General features: G+C 37.8%; 1 protein-coding gene across 3 annotated transcripts in view; it reads left to right on the top strand.

Moving 5' to 3' along the window:
• KIAA1328 (KIAA1328 ortholog) overlaps positions 1-18,185 on the top strand; it is a 440,823-nt gene that overhangs the window by 161,164 nt on the left and 261,474 nt on the right. For all 3 annotated transcript variants that reach the window (XM_043889124.1, XM_043889126.1, XM_043889125.1), the window contains one exon: positions 10,811-10,938. In XM_043889124.1, coding sequence (XP_043745059.1) covers positions 10,811-10,938 — 128 coding nt within the window. The remainder of the gene's footprint in view (positions 1-10,810; positions 10,939-18,185) is intronic.

Here is an 18,185-nt window from a genome sequence, read left to right as displayed (position 1 = left end):
CTTGGGTAAGTATTTAGCCATTCTGGGCTGAAAATTTATTTGTAAAATAAGACTACTAATAGTAGTTTGTTTTTTGTCTTTTGATGATGGTTAAATATGACAATTTCTTTAAAGCACTTAGAAGTGTCCCACACGCCAGCAGAGGTTATACTGAGGTATCAGTTTTTCTTTTACCAACAAATCTGTTTTCATTTGCAAAAATTGTCATTGAGTGCCAAGCTAGATATATAATTTGGACCTCAGTGTTTATCTCGGGAAATGTCTTCAGATATTCTAATTCAGGTATCTATTCCTGGTTGTAAGCATTTAATTGTGCAATAGGTGATGGTGGTCTGTCTGACTCTTATAAAAGAACTTAATGAGGACCTGAAAAAGGGAGAGATGAGAAGCACAAAGCTGATGTGAGCTGGAAGATGAACTGTGTAAGGGAAGCGTAGTGCCCCTGGATTACTCCGTGTGGAAAAGAGATTTAAGGGACCTCCTACAGTCATTTTACATCCACTCAGAAGTGGATGATCTTACACAGCAGCATAAATAGTTCAAGCAGACAAATAAAGACATATGAAGAGAGAGAGGCGTGTCATATATATTGATGTTGATAGTTCATGAAGGGTTTTAATTTAATGACAAGAACAAAACTCCTCTTCTTGAAAGTAGGGAGCAGAATGAGATGACTTCTTTCTAAGGTGCTTTTAGCCTATTCGCTTCAGTCTAGGGAGCTTAGTGTGCAAATCCTTTTCAGTGGTCTGTGTTGTCAGGAATTTACCCCTTTGGAAATTTGAAATTTTCAAGTGTTCATCATTGTTACCATAGTTTGCCTTATTAAAGTAGCTTCTGGTGAGGGGAGGGGTGTGATAACAACCTTTTTTTCTACAGTTCTAGGCTGGCTTCTATTGGAGAAGGCAATGGCAACCCACTCCAGTACTTTTGCCTGGAAAATCCCATGGACAGAGGAGCCTGGTAGGCCGCAGTCCATGGGGTCGCAAAGAGTTGGACACGACTGAGCAACGTCACTTTCACTTTTCACTTTCATGCATTGGAGAAGGAAATGGCAACCTACTCCAGTGTTCTCGCCTGGAAAATCCCAGGGACGGCGGAGCCTGGTGGGCTACCGTCTATGGGTTGCAGAGTCGGACATGACTGAAGCGACTTAGCAGCAGCAGCAGCAGCAGGCTGGCTCCTATAACTCAAGAAAGGTTGTATTGATTTAAAGCAACCTTTCAAATGGCTGCTTTAAATACTTACCCTGCAGGTCTAGTTGCAACATGGAACCTTTACACAAAAGATATGTTTTAAGCAGGTTAGAAGAAAGATAAAATGTGTGACTTTCACTAGAAATGTTTTTGCAACCTTGTCTTTAACATTTACCATGATTTCTTGAAAAAACATATATCCTTAGAGGAATATGTGGAAAGGAAACTGGTATTAAGAAATTAAAATTCTAAGCAACCTAGTACATTGATAGCCTGCTTTTTAAGGTATCTGCATATGAACTTTTAAATAAGTTTTAAAGTTGGAGAAATAAATTTTGGGTCTTCATTTACGTAACTGATTTTCTGAAAAACCTCAGAGTTCAGTGATCTGAGCAAAGACATGATATAAAGACTCTTAGTTCCAAGTCTTTCTCTGCCGCATTTTCTGTGACTCTACAAGAAATAAGGTAAAGACTATAATGCTAAGAAAACTCCCATAAAGCTAGTTATTAATGTATACTCTAATTAGATATCTTTTAATGGCTTGAGTTTCTCAAACTGAACAAGTAGAGTCCAGAAGAAAATGGGTGAGGCATTTGACTCTTTTTTTACTTGTAAGTGTCCATAACATTGAGTTTTCCCCTGTTTGATTTGGAGATTTATTTCCCTTCCTAACAGGTTACTACTGTCAGGAAATTGAAAAACACTGTGGCCATGCACCTAACTTGCCATGAATTTCTCTTTTAATTAGATGGAAAATTTCAGACTTGTATCAGTGCCCCAGCACAGATCACAATTTAGTAAAAGGGTATCAATATTCGTGTGAAATTCTTGTCTGGCTCTGCTAGTCAGCTCATCTTGGTATCAGTTTTCCTTTTACCAATAAATCTGTTTTCATTTGCAAAAATTGTCATTGAGTGTCAAACTAGATATGTAATTTGGACTTCAGTGTTTATCTAGGGAAATGTGCCCCTTTTTTGGAAAAGGGAAATAAGGTAATGATTGTAGACTGAGAAATATAACATGGTCAGAAACCATATTTGCTTCAAGATATGAAAATCTTGTGATGTCAGAACAATTTAAAGTTTTTAATAAATTTGTATTTTTAGATGTCTTCTTGGCTACAGACCACACAGCCTATCTTTGGTTTGTTTTGATTCCAATCCAAACCTCACATGAAATCGAGGCCCTCCTTTACTCCTTTACTTTTATGCCTTTATTCATTCCTCTAACATTTTTAAAATGACTGCTATGTACTAGAGAGATAGCAAGATTAATATACTATGATTTCAGAAACACACAGGCCACTTTGAGGGATAGTAATATAATCATATAGTTTTAGCTATATCTATTTACTGTAATAAAAGTACTTAACTCTGCCTGAAGTTCAAAATTAGAAGGAAAAGGTGACATAAAGCTAAGTTTGAAAGGATAAGGAGGAACTTCGTAGAATTGGAATCAGGCAAAGCATTTTAAGCAGAATATATAGTATGTGCTGTCTTTATGTATTAAATAGTATGTTGGGGTACATAGTGAAGGGAGTCCCTGCCATAGTGAAGATCTTTGAGTTCTAGATTCCCTTGAAAGCTTGTGACTAATGGATGGCACAAGGTGACCCTGAGTAAAACAGCTCTTTCTTTCCAGGATCTTCTCTCTGAAGTGAAATAGAATCTGTCAAAACAGTGGGGGAAGTTGTGAACAGACTTATATTCTGGTGAGAGTCAATGTAGCTGCCTTAACATCATCTTTAATGGGTGTGGCCTCTGCAGCATTGCCCAGTTGTACACATCTTTTTATCAGTCCCTCTTCTCTGCCTGCCTTTTAGATATTGTTGTTACATTGGCCTTCTTCTCTTAATTTGAACATTTCTTTCTCCAAGAGGGTTTTCCTGGTTCCTCAGTTATTTGGGTCCCCTTAGGAAGTACTTGCATAGGACTACATTAATGTTCTTGCTGTTGCTTTCATTATTTGTTATCTTAACTATGTGCTTGCTTACCTGCCCTCCTCGTTGGATGACAAGCTCCCTGCAGAAGACAGTGTCGGTCTTATTCATCACTGTATGTCTAGTACCTGGCACAGTCTGGGGTATTAATGTACTCAGTAAATATTGTCCAATAAATATTTATTGAGCACCTGTTATGTAGGCTAAGAAATTCAGCAGTAAACAAAACAAGTATTCCTGCCCTCATGGTGCTTATTTGTTGAATGAATGAAAGAAGGAACAAGCAAACAAAACTGAATCCTTTCCTAGACAGTGTTAAACACTCTCATGTCTTTGGCCATCACATACAAAATGGTTAACTCCCAAATCTCTGTTTATGTTGAGCTGTCTTCTCTCAATTCCAGGTCCAGGGCTTCAAGTGTCCCAGCTGGCCATCTCAGCGAATTGCTCCCCAAACATCTCCAACTCAGTATGTCTAAAGCTCCACCCCTTCCCCCATACCTTTTGTTTGTTCTTCATTCCCTATCTTGATAAATGGAACTGTGTATCATACAACTTTCTACTCAATTCATAAGTTGATTTTGTCTTAAATTTCCCTCTTCAGCCAAATCCCCACCATTTCTTACCATTGTTACTTTGATTCAGACCCCTCTCATCTGTTGCTTTAGACTGTTGTAGCCAGTTCTTAACTGATTGCCTTCATTCCATCTTCAAGCCCTCCAATCCACCATTCACATTCCTACTAAAGGGATCTTTACAACATACAGATTGGTTGCAAGATGTCAATGGGTTCCATAAAAATAAAATTCAAATAACTTAGTATAACATTCAAGAGCTGGCCCCTGTTTGTCTCTGCAGCCTCTTCACTCATTCTCCTTACTCTCAACCAGTCAGCCACGCATGCCGTCATATTTGCAGTTCCCTTAATGTGCAAATTGGTTTCATTTCTCTATCCTTTGCTCCGGATGACCTTTCAGCCAAGGGTACTCTCCTTCCTTCCTACCCTGTGCATCTGTAAACTCCTTTTCCAGAATTCGTTTCATTTAATGTAACGAAAGAACACAGTGAAGATTTTTTTTTACAACTTTTTATTATGACAGTTTTCAAATATATCAGTTCAGTCACTCAGGTGTCTGCGACTCTTTGCAACCCCATGGACTGCAGCACACCAGGCTTCCGTGTCCGTCACCAGCTCATTGAGCCTGCTCAAACTCATGTCCATGGCATCATCCAGTCGGTGATGCTGTCCATCCATCACATCCTCTGTCGTCCTCTTCTCCTCCTGCCCTCAATATTTCACAGCATCAGGGTCTTTTCCAGTGAGCCGGTTCTTCACATCAGATTGCCAAAATATTGGAGCTTCAGCTTCAGCATTGGTCCTCCCAATGAATATTCAGGACTGATTTCCTTTAGGATTGACTGGTTGATCTCCTTGCAGTCCAAGGGACTCCTAAGAGTCTTCCCCAACACCACAGTTCAAAAGCATCAATTCTTCGGCGCTCAGCCTTCTCAATGGTCCAACTCGCAATACATGCCTACCAGAAAAACCATAGCTTTGACTAAATGGACCTCTGTCGGCAAAGTAATGTCTCTGTCGGCAAAGTAATGCCTCTGCCTTTTAATATGCTGTCTAGGTTTGTCATAGCTTTAAAGTTATGGAGCAATCTGCCATGCTTCCAGTTTTCCCCTTTTATTTGCAATGAAGTGATGTGATCAGATGCCATAATCTTAGTTTTTTGAATGTTTTAAGTTTTAAGCCAGCTTTTTCACTCCTCTTTCACTTTCATCAAGAGGCTCTTTAGTTCCTTTTCACTTTCTGCCATGAGGGTGGTGTCATCTGCATTTCTTACAAGGGATTCTTGCCCACGTTAGTAGAGATAATGGTCATCTGAATTAAATTTGCCCATTCCAGTCCATTTTAGTTCGCTGATTCCTAAAATGAGACGTTCACTCTTGCCATCTCCTGTTTGACCACTTCCAGTTTACCTTGCTTAATTCATGGACCTAACATTCCAGGTTCCTATGCAATATTGTTCTTTGCAGCATCGGACCACCAGTCATATCCACAGCTGGGTGTTGTTTTCGCTTTGGCTCCATCTCTTCATTGTTTCTGGAGTTATTTCTCCACTCTTCTCCAGTAGCATATTGGGCACCTACCAACCTATTTCATATATATAGAAAGGTTAACAAACTCGTGCAGTGAACCACCCTATACCTGCTCCCTAGATTCCACACTTGTTGACATTTTGCTCTTTTTGCTTCGCCTCCTCATATATGTATTTATATATGTCTATATATATATGTACACAAATCTATGTACATATTTATGTTTTATTTCTATTATATATTTATATAAATAAATTTACTTACAGATATAAAATTTATTTTGCACTTTTTCTTCCCTAAAGTGGTAGCTGCTATATGTCACCCTAAATATTTCACACTCATAAGAATAATATTTCTCTTTATAAACAATATTATAAACCACCTAAGAAAATAAGCAGTAATTCTATAGCTTTTCCTGAGTCTATATTCCAATTCTCCTAATTGTCCCAAGAATGTCTTTTATAGCTATTTCTCTTGCTGAGCCAAAATTCAGTCTGATTGATGGGTTGTATTTGGTTGTGTCTTTGATCTTTTAATCTAGAATAGTCCTTCCCTCTTTCTTCCACATGACTTGACTTTTTGAAGAGTTCAATTCAAGTGCTTTGCAAAATCTCCCACATTGTGGATTTGTCTGATTGTTTGCATGTGGTGTAACTTATTCCTTTGTTTCTTTCAATTTCTGTTAAATGGAAGTTAGATTTCAGATTTGGTTGGATTCAAGTAAAGCATACTTGGCAAAATTATTTCTTAGGTGATGTTGCCTGGTTCAGACACTAGGAAGTACATAATTTCTGCTTTTTTTACTACTAGTAATCCTAAATTAATTTACTTTGTTTAGGTGATCACTACCAAATTTTACCATTTAAAGGTCATTTTCTTCTTTGCTGTAAATAATTAATCTTAACACCATATGAATTTCTTATTTATTAACCTTTTACCTACTGATTTTAGTATCAACTAATGAACCTCACCTGAATTAAGTTATTACATTGGGGATTACAAAAATGGTGATTTTTAAAATTTGACCATTCCTTCTATATAATTAGCATTTTTCTGTAAAGGACTTTAATTTTTTCCCCTTTCATTCTTTTCTTCTTTTGTGAAGTATCACAGTAGACTGGTGGATTTTTGTTTACTTAATTTGCTACTAATGAGTCATTCTTTCTGATACTCAGTTTATCCCAGATTTGGCCAAAAAGCCCCAGCTGAGAGGGACTGAGAGTCTCCTTTAGATCTGCTGCTATTTCTCTTGATATGCCCTCATCTATTTGTTTTAAACACTTTCTTGCATTAGAATAAGGGTTTAAAGATTACTTTGTACTTTCCCTGTCCCAGCCATTGAAATCAGCCTTTTTTCTAAGGAGTCTTGGTTCCCTAAAAAGGAGTTGTTTAAATATATATATATATATATATATATATATATATTTTTTTTTTTTTCTGTTTTGTCCTCTCCTGGAGACCTTCTTCATTTCATTTTGTATTAGATCAGGAATTACATAGTAAACCACCAGATTCAGGTGTCCTAGACATCTGAGGCAAGGATGGGATGGGGTAATGGGAGTGGTCTCCGCTGCACCAGAAGAATTCTTCCAGTTTAAGACAGTTGCTTAGGCAACATGCTAGTAGCATATGCTGTCTTCTGGTCCTTCTCCTTCCACCCTTTTCTCTCGCAGAATTTTTTTATCTTTCATTTCTCTATTCATTTGCCTCAATCTCTAGTTTTAGTATTTTTCTATATAATGCGTTTTGGGGGTTAAAGGCTTTAAGCTTTGCAAAATCACCATTTCCAGCAGCTGTTTCAGCAAATTAATTTGATGTTTAGGTTTTGATATGATAGTGCTTAATATTAATTTATTTTTCTGTTGGGAGGCTTTATTTCTTTGATGAGATCGTGAGGACTGCTGTTTCTCTCAGTTCTTAAATCACAGTTGAGCAGACCTGCAGTGCTGGGTTCACATCATGGTTGGTCCGCACCTTCCCTTAGGTTGAATTTCATCCATCTGTTGCATTCTGCCCTGTCTGTTGGCCAGGACTGAGTTAAATATGTCTTCTTTCTCGGTATCTCCCCTCCCCCCACCATCAGTTAAGAATGCATTTTACCCACATTTTCCTCACATAAATCTCTCTCTACAGATGGAGGATTGTAGTCCCATTGTGCTCAGGAGGAAGGAGAATTACTGTTTTGCATGTACATATATTTTGGATTTTACAGGAAAGGGGAGGGCATTTCAAAATCTGGTAAATCAATACAGATATAAAAAATTGATAAAGTTAGGACTGCCTGTTTTATATTCTGCCACATAGCATGTATTTAAATGAATTTGCCTATAATTTGCCTTCAAATGCTGACATTTAACTCTTAGGCTGTATAATTGTGCTAACTTTTTCACAAATAAAATTCATATTCTGTGTCCAGGCTAATATGTTCATCTACTATAAACATTATTGCCTATGGTAACAGCTAGAATAAAAAAATTCTTTTTATATACACCATATAGCTGGCAGAGACTCTTGGGACCACCACAAATCATTCCTGTGTTTTTGAGACTGCCGAGAAAAAGTGTGGGAATGTAAAACCAACCTGGTTTGATGTAGATTGACTTTGAAAGGATATTAGCTTATTTAGACCACTGTTCATTGTGTCATTGTTGTTTTTTAAGATGCTGAGTGTTAAACATTCTCTTCTATTTAATATATTCTTTAGCTTAGTAACCAGCCTTTCATTATGAACCAGCTCCTATCCTACAAGTCATCTCTGGCTCCTTTTTTGTTAAAGGTTAATAATAAGAATAATGAAGCAATTGGTTATTTATGCAGTCAGGATTGGCAGAAATTATTAGAATAGGAATCTGCCCAGGAGCAATGATTAGGTTATGAAAATGTTAAGAAGAATACTGAAGCCAGTCACCATTTTTGACATTTAAGAAATACTATTCCCACCCTTAATCATGATGGCCTGTTATAAAGGTATTTATACAGACTAATCTCATTGGACAGTAATTTTATATCAATAGCATTCATAATTAGGTGTTGAAGGGAGACTCAGAAATGATCTGAAAGAAAAATGGGCCTGGGGAAGAAATTACCACAATGAGAAGTAGGGAACAGAGAACTCACCCTTGAATAAAATTACCTGTCTCCCAGATACCTGATCTATGAGTTTGAGTATCTTCTTCTTGAGTATTTTGCAAGTTTGAGAAGCTGTGGGAGAGAGTAACCCCAGGTTAGGTTGCCGTGTTCTACATGCTAGACTGTAAAACACGTATATGGGAAAAATTTTTTCTGATGTTGCTTTTATTAATGAAGTATTGACTTAACTGACATACAAAACCAAAGAGAGCCAAATCTAATTATAATATTATGTTTAGTATAGTTAGAACTTTCTATGTAAATTAGGCAGTGATTGCTTTGACCAAAACAGTTTCATCACTTCTACTCTGAATTTTTTGTTAACAGCTTTATTGAGTTATAATTCACATACAATAAAAATCACCTGTTTGCAGTATACAGTTCAGTGGTTTGAGTATATTCCCAAAGGTGTGCAAAGACAATTATCTAATTCCAAATCATGTTCATTACCTCCCCCACAAAACTTATACCCATCAGCAGTTTGCTTCCTATTTTCCTTCTTCATCTTTTGTAACCACTAATATACTTTCTGCCTATATGGAATTGCCTATTATGGACATTTATCTCCCTGCCCTTTAACACATATAATGAGTATTTCAGAAAATTAGAGAAGGGGGCAGGAAATAAACATGGATAAATATAGCTCTTATTTGTGATCTGGTATACTTAAAATTGGTAAAGAATCTGTCTGCCAATGCAGGGGATGCAAGAGACATGTGTTCGATCCCTGGATCTGGAAGATCCCCTGGAGTAGAAAATGGCAACCCACTCCAGTATTCTTGCCTGGAAAATTCTATAGACAGAAGAGTTGGGCGGGCTTCAATCCATGGGGTCACTTCCACATGACTGAGTGACTTAGCACACACAAATACACACACATACTTGGAATTAAGTTTTCTTTTCCCTGGCTCATTGGAAGGTATATTTTAAACAGCAACCGTAGCATACATAAAATATGTAGCCTTTTGTGTCTTACTTCTTTAGCATATAGTGTATTCAGGGTTCATTCATACAGTAGCATGTAGTAATACTTTGTTTCTTTTATGATTGAAAAATATTTCATTTTATAGGTGTACCACATTTTGTTTATCCATTTATCACTTGATTAGACATTTGAGTTGTTTTTACTTTTTCACTGTTATGAATAATGCCACTTTGAATATTCATGTACAAGTTTTTGATGTGAACCTATATTTTCAGTTCTCTTGGAGAATTGGAGTGGAATTGCTGGGTCTTACAGAAACACTGTGTCTAATTTTTTGAGACATTGCTAAATTATTTTCCAATGCAGCAGCTTTGTACATTCCTCTCAGCTATGTAGGAGGGTTCTGATTTCATCATATTCTTGCCAGCACTTGTTATTGTCAGTCTTTTTGATGATAGCCATCCTAGTAAATGCAAAGTGGTATCTCAGTATGGTTTTGATTTCCATTTCCTAGTGGTTAGTGGCTAATAATGTAAAGCATCCTTGCTTACACTGCTTAGACATTTGTATATTTTCTTTTGGGAAATGTCACAGTCCTTTGCCCGTTTTTAATTAGGTGATAGTTTTTATTGTTGAGTTACGTAACACCTTCATGGCCTTCCCAGGTGGCAATAGTGGTAAGGAACTGCCTGGCAATGCGGGAGATGTAAGAGATGCAGGTTCCATCCCTGCGTCGGGAAGATCCCCTGGACGAGGACATGGCAACCCACTCCAGTATTCTAGGCTTGGAGAATCCCATGGACAGAGGAGCCTGGCAGGCTAGAGTTCATGGGGTCACAAAGACTCGGATATGACTGAAGCAACTTAGCATGCACATACACATAACATCTTCATATTTATGGATACCAGACCTTTACCATTTGTTCAGTTCAGTTCAGTTCAGTCGCTCAGTTGTGTCTGACTCTTTGAGACCCCATGATGATTTGCAAATATTTTCTATCATTCTAGATGTTGTCTCTTCAATTTCCTAATAGTGTCCTTTGAAGCACAGAGTTTTAAATTTTTAACTCCAATTTATTTATTTATTCTTCGTTGCTGTGCTTTTAGGTGACATTGCCTAAACCACAGTCACAAAGATTTTGCGTTTATGAAGCTTATAGTTTTAGCTATTACATTTAGGTCAGTGATCCATTTTCAGTTAGTTTTATTTATGGTGTGAGGTGGGGGGCCAACTCTTTTTTGCATATGCTTGCATTTGTTCTTACTTATTCAAATTTAAAGATTTGAGAAAGAAATATTTAAATAGGAAGAACACTGTTACTCTCTGGAACAATATTGTGTCACGACTTTGAGGGGCACGTGTGCTGCGTTCATCTGAGGACTGCACTCACCTGCACTCTCACCAAGTATGGCTGCATTTCTGCCTCTGTGTTGTTTGTTGAAATCTGAAATACTACCCTGCTGGATGCAGTTTAAATCCATTTATTAGTTTTTTCCCTTAATTTGCAATCTCACCTCTTCAGTTACAATATAAAGAATGCCAAGAACTTCTAAGTCTCTATCAGAAGTATCTGTCAGAACAGCAGGAGAAGCTCACTATGTCTGTCTCGGAACTTGGTGCTGCTAAAATGCAGGAACAACAGGTAAGTGTCTTACTTCCTACCTTGTTCTTTGATGGATCAACCAGATGTCAGAAGAGTCATTTGGCCTTTTACTTTAATTGTCTCACTGTATACAGTGTCTTTAGATGTGCGATTACAGTGTGTGACTGAGGTGGTTTAATCTACTTCCCTGTTTCCTTTTCCTCTCCTGTTCTGGGGCCCAGAGGTTAGGAATGATTTCTTGACCAGGCTCTGCATCAGAAGGGAAGCTCCTGGTTGTATGGAAGCACAGCAGGAGTGATAAAGACAACCCAGTGTTCTGTTACTTAGTGACAATCAGGTGGGCTCTTTTTTTACCCATAAACCTCTTCTAATTCATGTTCAGAGTTTTAGCATAATAAAAGTGTCTTGGTGACTTGTAAAAGCTTTAATTAGAGAAACTGGAATAGTTAATGTGATTTAGTATTTGTATATACTTATTAATCACATAAGTATATATGAGTGTGCATTAACATTTGTATACCTACTATCAAATAGTATATATTACCTAGCTAAATGAAAGTTCAGATTCCTGCCAGCTGTGATGTGAAACAAGCTCTGAAGATCTGCTTCTTTCTCTCTAGCAAGTGACACCAGATGTCTTTTTCACATCCAAATGAATTTAAATCTTCAAATGGATGAGGATACCTTTTGTATTAAAACACTGTAGGAAAAAAGCTCTGTGTATAGTAGGGTCAAAGTCACTCATTTTAGTATTAAGACATTGATAATGTACCCATTGTCAGTGTAGATTCCATCCTGGTTATGGCTCAGTAGGTTGAGCACAGCTACTTTATTACTAATTCTTCATTATCCAGGTTCATTTTCCATTTATGCACGGATGGACAACTTTCAGAAGGATCATCCTGTGTTTTCTGTTAAATTGTACAGGTTCAGGTTCTGTATTGATTGCAAGGATAATCCTTTCCCTTTGACTAGTAACAAGTCCTGAGTGGTTTTCTGTAATCCTTATAAGTTTTATTCAACCTAAAGACACCTGTCTCAGGTGGGTTAACAGTTTTGGTCAAGAAAACTCCAGTTTTGAACCTCAGGTTTCGACATGCCTGCCTGCGTGCTGAGTCACTTCAGTTGTGTCCGACTTTTTGCGACCCCTGTGGACTATAGCCTGCCAGGCTCCTCTGTCCATGGGATTCTCTAAGCAGGAATACTGGAGTGGGTTTCCATTTCCTTCTGGCGATCTTCCCGACCCAGGGATGGAACCTGCATCTCATGCTTCCCTTGCTTCGGCAGGCAGGTTCGTTACCACTAGTGACACCTAGGAAGCAAGTAAAAAGAAAGAATAATAACTTTGCTGAAATGTGGTATATCTTAGACTTTTAATATACCCCCCCTTTTTTGAAGTCTACAATATTTATAAGAAAAAACCAAAGTATGAGCAGTTTATTTGTATTCTAACTTTTGAAAAATTTTCTTTGGTTCTGTTTCCTGAAAACTTAGGCTATAAAATGAGGCAGAGAAGGTAGCAGCTAATGTTTGTCTGGATTTGTTTTGCCACTTTACAAAAGGGCAGGTGTATTTTAAGGTGGCCCTTGTCTATTGCTCTCATGAGTGGGCTAGAGAAAACTGTAGCATGAAGTTCAGACTTCTGAGCTCTGCTTTTGCATTTCCACTCCCTCCCTGTCCATGACATAGGTGTTACAGGGCACAGAAACATTGACCAGGGTATTGGAGGAAAGGCAGAGGGACTTTCCAATCGCCAGTAGTTAAGGATACAGACTGAAGGAGGAAATGGCAACCCACTCCAGTATTCTTGCCTGGAGAATCTCATGGACAGAGGAGCCTGGTGGGATACAGTCCATGGGGTCACAAAGAGTCGGACACGACTAAGTGACTAACACACACAAATATAGAGACTGAGAGTCAAGAAATAGTCATTAGGAGACTCTAAAGACATCTAGATTAAGGAGGCCCAGCCCTTATTCTGTATACTTCTGGAAAGAGGAGAGTGAAAAAGCTGGCTTAAAACTCAACTTTCAAAAAACTAAGATCATGGCATCGGGTCCCATCACCTCAAGGCAAATAGATAAGGGAACAGTGGAAACAGTAACAGACTTTATTTTCTTGGGCTCCAAAATTACTGCAGATGGTGACTGCAGCCATGAAATTAAAAGACACTTGCTCCTTGGAAGAAAAGCTATGACCAACCTAGACAGCATGTTAAAAAGCAGAGACATTACTTTGCCAACAAAGGTCCATCTAGTCAAAGCTGTGGTTTTTCCAGTAGTCGTGTATGGATGTGAGAGAGTTAGACCATAAAGAAAGCTGAGCACTGAAGAACTGATGCTTTTGAATTGTACTGGAGAAGACTCTTGAGAGTCCCTTGGACTGCAAGGAGATCAAACCAGTCAATCCCAAAGGAAATCAGTCCTGAATATTCATTGAAGGACTGATGCTAAAGGTGAAACTCCAATATTTTGGCCACCTGATGGGAAGAACTGACTCATTGGAAAAGACCCTGATGCTGGGCAAGATTGAAGGCAGGAGGAGAAGGGGACGATAGAGGATGAGATGGTTGGATGGCATCCTGGACTTAATGGACATGAGTTTGAGCGAGCTCCGGGAGTTGGTGATGGATAGAGAAGCCTGGCATGCTGCAGTCCATGGGGTCACAAAGAGCTGACATGACTGAGCGACTAACCTGAAGTGAACTGAAAATGAGGCGGGAGGGAGTAAAACTTCCTCAAGGAATAGTGTTTTATGTTTAAACTAGTGATTCTTGGATGTTTCCCTAGCAGCCAGTCATAGTTAACACTGCCTCTCTTACTTAACCTTAAACTTGAGGAACAAAACTGAAAAAAAAAACAAAAACCACAAATATTATAAATTGTTGGTCAAGGGTATAGAGAAAGTATATTCTCAAAAGGAGATACTTTTGAATTTTCCTTTTAACTTTATCATGAGAAAATTTTAAAACCGTGTTTTCAGGAAGTGCCCGGTGGTCATACCACTTGTAGGCTCTACTGTTTGAACCTGGAGGGGAAAATAAGTTTCCTTTTGAACTCCATGTGGCAGTTGTCACCTATATTACCTGATTGTTCTTTGTGACAGGCTTCTTTTAGCTAAACCAAGGTAAGCACTTTCTCACTCAACGTCTTGGAACCTGGGTGAATTTGGTGGACAAGTCTACTTGCTGTCCGTAAGGGCATCATTCATTGTGAGCACTCTGAGTGAGGATGTGCTGACGTTAGATGTCCTCTTTATGTGCTCACAAATAGACTGCTCATCTCTATCATAGAACCATTCTTATTCTTTTGTAATCACTGTTCATTCATCCATCTCTTTCACCAAGCTTTTTTGAAAACAAATGTCCTGTTGGTTTTTGTACACACAGAGACTAATATATTTTAGCTTAATAAATACTTAATTTTATTTAACAAAATTTAATATGGTACATGCTATGTACTGGTACTGTTTTTAGGTCTTTCAGTTCAGTTCAGTTCAGTTGCTCAGTCGTGGCATTTGCTGTAAAGCTGGTTTGGTGGAGCTCTTCAACAAATGGTAAAGGATCTTCTCTGGACAGGAAACACAAAACGGGTGTTTAACTCGAATGCAAAATAACAAAGTAAATGGCAACGGGGTCATCAGTTCAGTTCAGTCGCTCAGTCGTGTCCGACTCTTTTCGACCCCATGAATAGCAGCATGCCAGGCCTCCCTGTTCATCACCAACTCCCGGAGTTTACTCAAACTCTTGCCCATCAAGTCGGTGATGCCATCCAGCCGTCTTATCCTCTGTTGTCCCCTTCTCCTCCTGCCCCCAATCCCTCCCAGCATCAGGGTCTTTTCCAATGAGTCAACTCTCCGCATGAGGTGGCCGAAGTATTGGAGTTTCAGCTTCAGCATCAGTCCTTCCAATGAACACCCAGGACTGAGCTCCTTTAGGATGGACTGGTTGGATCTCCTTGCAGTTTTAGCTCTTAACGTACATTAAAACATTTAGTCCCTCAGTAGCCCAGTGAAGTTTTTTACAGAGGAGGAGCCCGAGGCAGAGCAGGAGATTTGTCCAAGTCATTTAGGTAGCAAGTTGGGAAATCAAGCAGCTGCTGTTTAGTTACTAAATTTTGTCTAACTCTTTGCAACACCATGGACTATAGCCCGCCAGGCTCCACTGTCTGTGGGATTTCCCAGGCAAGAATACTGGAGAGGGTTGCCATTTCCTTCTCCAGGGAATCTTCCCAACCCAGGGATTGAACTCATGTTTCTTGCCTGGCAGGCAGAATCTTTAACACTGAACCACCCGGGAAGCCCTGGGAAATCAAGATATGAACCCAAACAACCTGACTCTGTATTTTCTTGAGAGAAAGACAAGAACAACTTGAGATAGCTAAAAAATATATATGTATAGAAAATTTCCTTTAAATGCCCTTGTTTCTACAACTAACCCTCTTTTGGGTCTTAATCTGAAATCCAGTTTTTTGAACACCAGAGCACAAATCTACTAGAGATGGTGAGAAACACTGTTTGATTTTTCTGTGAGTAGCCATAATGTTAGGTAGACATAAAATTTTATTTGTTCTCAAAGTAAGGTTTTTTTAAACTCATGTTTAGATTTTGTGATGGAGGTGCAGCAATTCATTTTTCATGAGACGTTCATTTGACTTTAAGAGACTTTTTCAGTTTCTTCTTTGTGTTGGTTGCCATGTGGCTCAAGTTGCTTATTATAGGTTTTGTGTATAGTTTTATTAAATCTGCAGTTCTTAAGAAGAATGCCCTAGCTTATGGTTTTCTTTTTACTTCTGCCATTTGGTTGAAAAGAAGTTGCTCCATTTACAAAGTAAATTTTTTCCTTGCTTTTCCCCAGTCTTCTTTCTTTCTTTGCCTCAAAGATGAATTTACATTCTCCATTCATCTTGTAATTTATTCAGCCTTACAAATTCTTCACTGTGGAATCTAGAAAGATGTTTCACTTACTCTATTTAGACTGAGACACCTCACTGATGTGTGTCTGTTACTACATTTCCTGATCCTTAAGAAACAGTACTTAACAAATATAACATTGGTGCTTGGACATGGGAGGATCCAGTAACTGTAGTTTTGATCAGTGTACATTTTAGAATATAGCTGTTCTTATCACAGGTGAGTGTTAATTTCTTTTTCTATGAATCTGAACTTAATGTCACCTTAAACTATGATGCTTATAACTTCTATTTTAATCTTTTTATAAAGATATTTATTTGTATCTATTTGACTGTGCTGGGTCTTAGTTGCAGCAGGTGGGACCTTTAGTTGTGGCATGTGGGATCTAGTTCTCTTACCAAGATTTCAACCCAAGCCGCTTGCATCAGGAGCATGGAGTCTTAGGCACTGGACCACCAGGGAAGTCCTCTATTTTAATCTTATTTGATAAGCTGTATGATTTCAGGAATGGCATAGTATTTCCACAGAACTCTTTATATTAAAACCTAGGCTGCATGTTGAGTAGCTTTTCCCACTGAAGTTTGAAAATGTTCCTATGCAAGATTGCCTTACTGTTTTTCTCAACTCTTCATTTTTTTGCCAAGTGGGTATTAAAAGGTAGATTTAGAATCATCTTGAGATTTCTCCCTTTTCTACCAAATGGATAAAGTCTCCATTACTTTTTAGCCATGGGCAGTGGATATTAATGAATCTCTGTTGTTCTGATCTGGTAAAGGGCCTTTTATAGAAATTTTTCCCATGATTACTTGTTCTGTGTTTCTCTATTTAGGTCTGGGTCATGGACTAGACAGAATCTGAACCATAATAAAGATAAATCACTGCTGAGTGCATGTTTAATTGTTTCTGTGTTTCTATTACAGCTGTCTCTACAGTTTGTTAAAAGAGTTTTATAGCATTTGGGACCACAATGTCTTGAGACAACTTCTTATACTGTGATTATTTTCATATATTCTTTTGGTTAAAATTTTTTGTTTAACTACCACATATAGGCATGCAGTAATAAAGCTCCTTACCATTCTTCTTCTTCTAGTACCTTCTATCTGATTTACTTATGTATTTTAATATGTAATATTTATTTTATTTCTGTCTATACTAAGATATCTTTGAATTTGTTATATAAGCCCAGATTTTCTTGGTAGTCCAGAAGTGTCACCACACTTCTAACTGACAAAGAAGCCAAATCAAAAATGTCATGCTCTTTGGATATCTGTTACATGTTTGACTCAAGTGTACTACAGAAGTCTTCATGGAATAAAAGATTTGTAGATAGAAAAAAGATGTGATTAACAGCTAACTTCTCATCAGAAACAGTAGAAGAAAGAGGCAGTGGGATGGTGTATTCAAAGAGTTGAAGGGGAAAAAAACTGGCAATCAAGTAAAACTATCCTTCAACAATGAAAGTGACAATAAGACTTTCCTAAATAAATAAAGACAGAGAGAATTTATTGCTGGCTTACCTGCCTTACAATAAATACTAATAGAAGTCTGTTCAGATGAAAGAAAATGACATAGACAGTAACTCAAATTCACATAGAGAAATAGAACACTGCTAAAAGTAATTATATATCTTTCTTTTCTTAAATAGACAACATAAAAGTCACCTGAATAAAACAACAATTATAAAACTGTATTGTTGAGCTTATAAGATATAAATCTTTGTGTGTGTGTGTATGTGTGTGTACTTGCACACAGGGAAGAAGAAGGGAGCTCTGTTGGAGGAAATTTTCTCTGTATTACTGGAATAAGACCGTCTCTATTCATTGACAACATAATCTTATATGTAGAAAATCTTAAGAAATCCATACACACACACCACGCAAACTGATAGAATAAATGAGTTCAGCTGGTTTGCATGATACAAGATTAGTATGCAAGTCTGTTTCTATTTACTATCAATGAACAATTCTAAAATGTATGTATTTAAGAAAAGCAGTGCAACAAAACACTGAAAATAATAAAGAATTGCTAAGAGAAATTAGAGATCTAAGATACTATTCCATGTTCATGGACTGCAGACTCAATGCTATTAAGATGGTAATTTTCCCCAAATTAGTTTATAGGTTTGTTGCAAACTCCAGCAGATTGCTTTTTCACAGAAATTGATGATGATCCTAAAATTTATATGGAAATGCACAGGGACACTAATAGAAATAATTCGTGAAAGAACAGCAAAGTATAAGATCACTGTTTCTAACTTTAATCTTTACTCTAAAGGTACAGTATGTAGATAGAATTTTAACTTGATTTGCATGTCTTTTGACCCCTGATGAAGTGGCTTCACTCCCATGTTGTGTTATGTTATTCAGTTCAGTTCA

This window comes from Cervus elaphus, chromosome 27 (genome assembly GCF_910594005.1).
Source record: "Cervus elaphus chromosome 27, mCerEla1.1, whole genome shotgun sequence".
In the NCBI taxonomy this organism is placed as follows: Eukaryota; Metazoa; Chordata; class Mammalia; order Artiodactyla; family Cervidae; genus Cervus; species Cervus elaphus.
The sequence above is the reverse complement of the archived record's forward strand: the minus strand, read 5'-3'. Positions and strand labels throughout refer to the sequence as shown.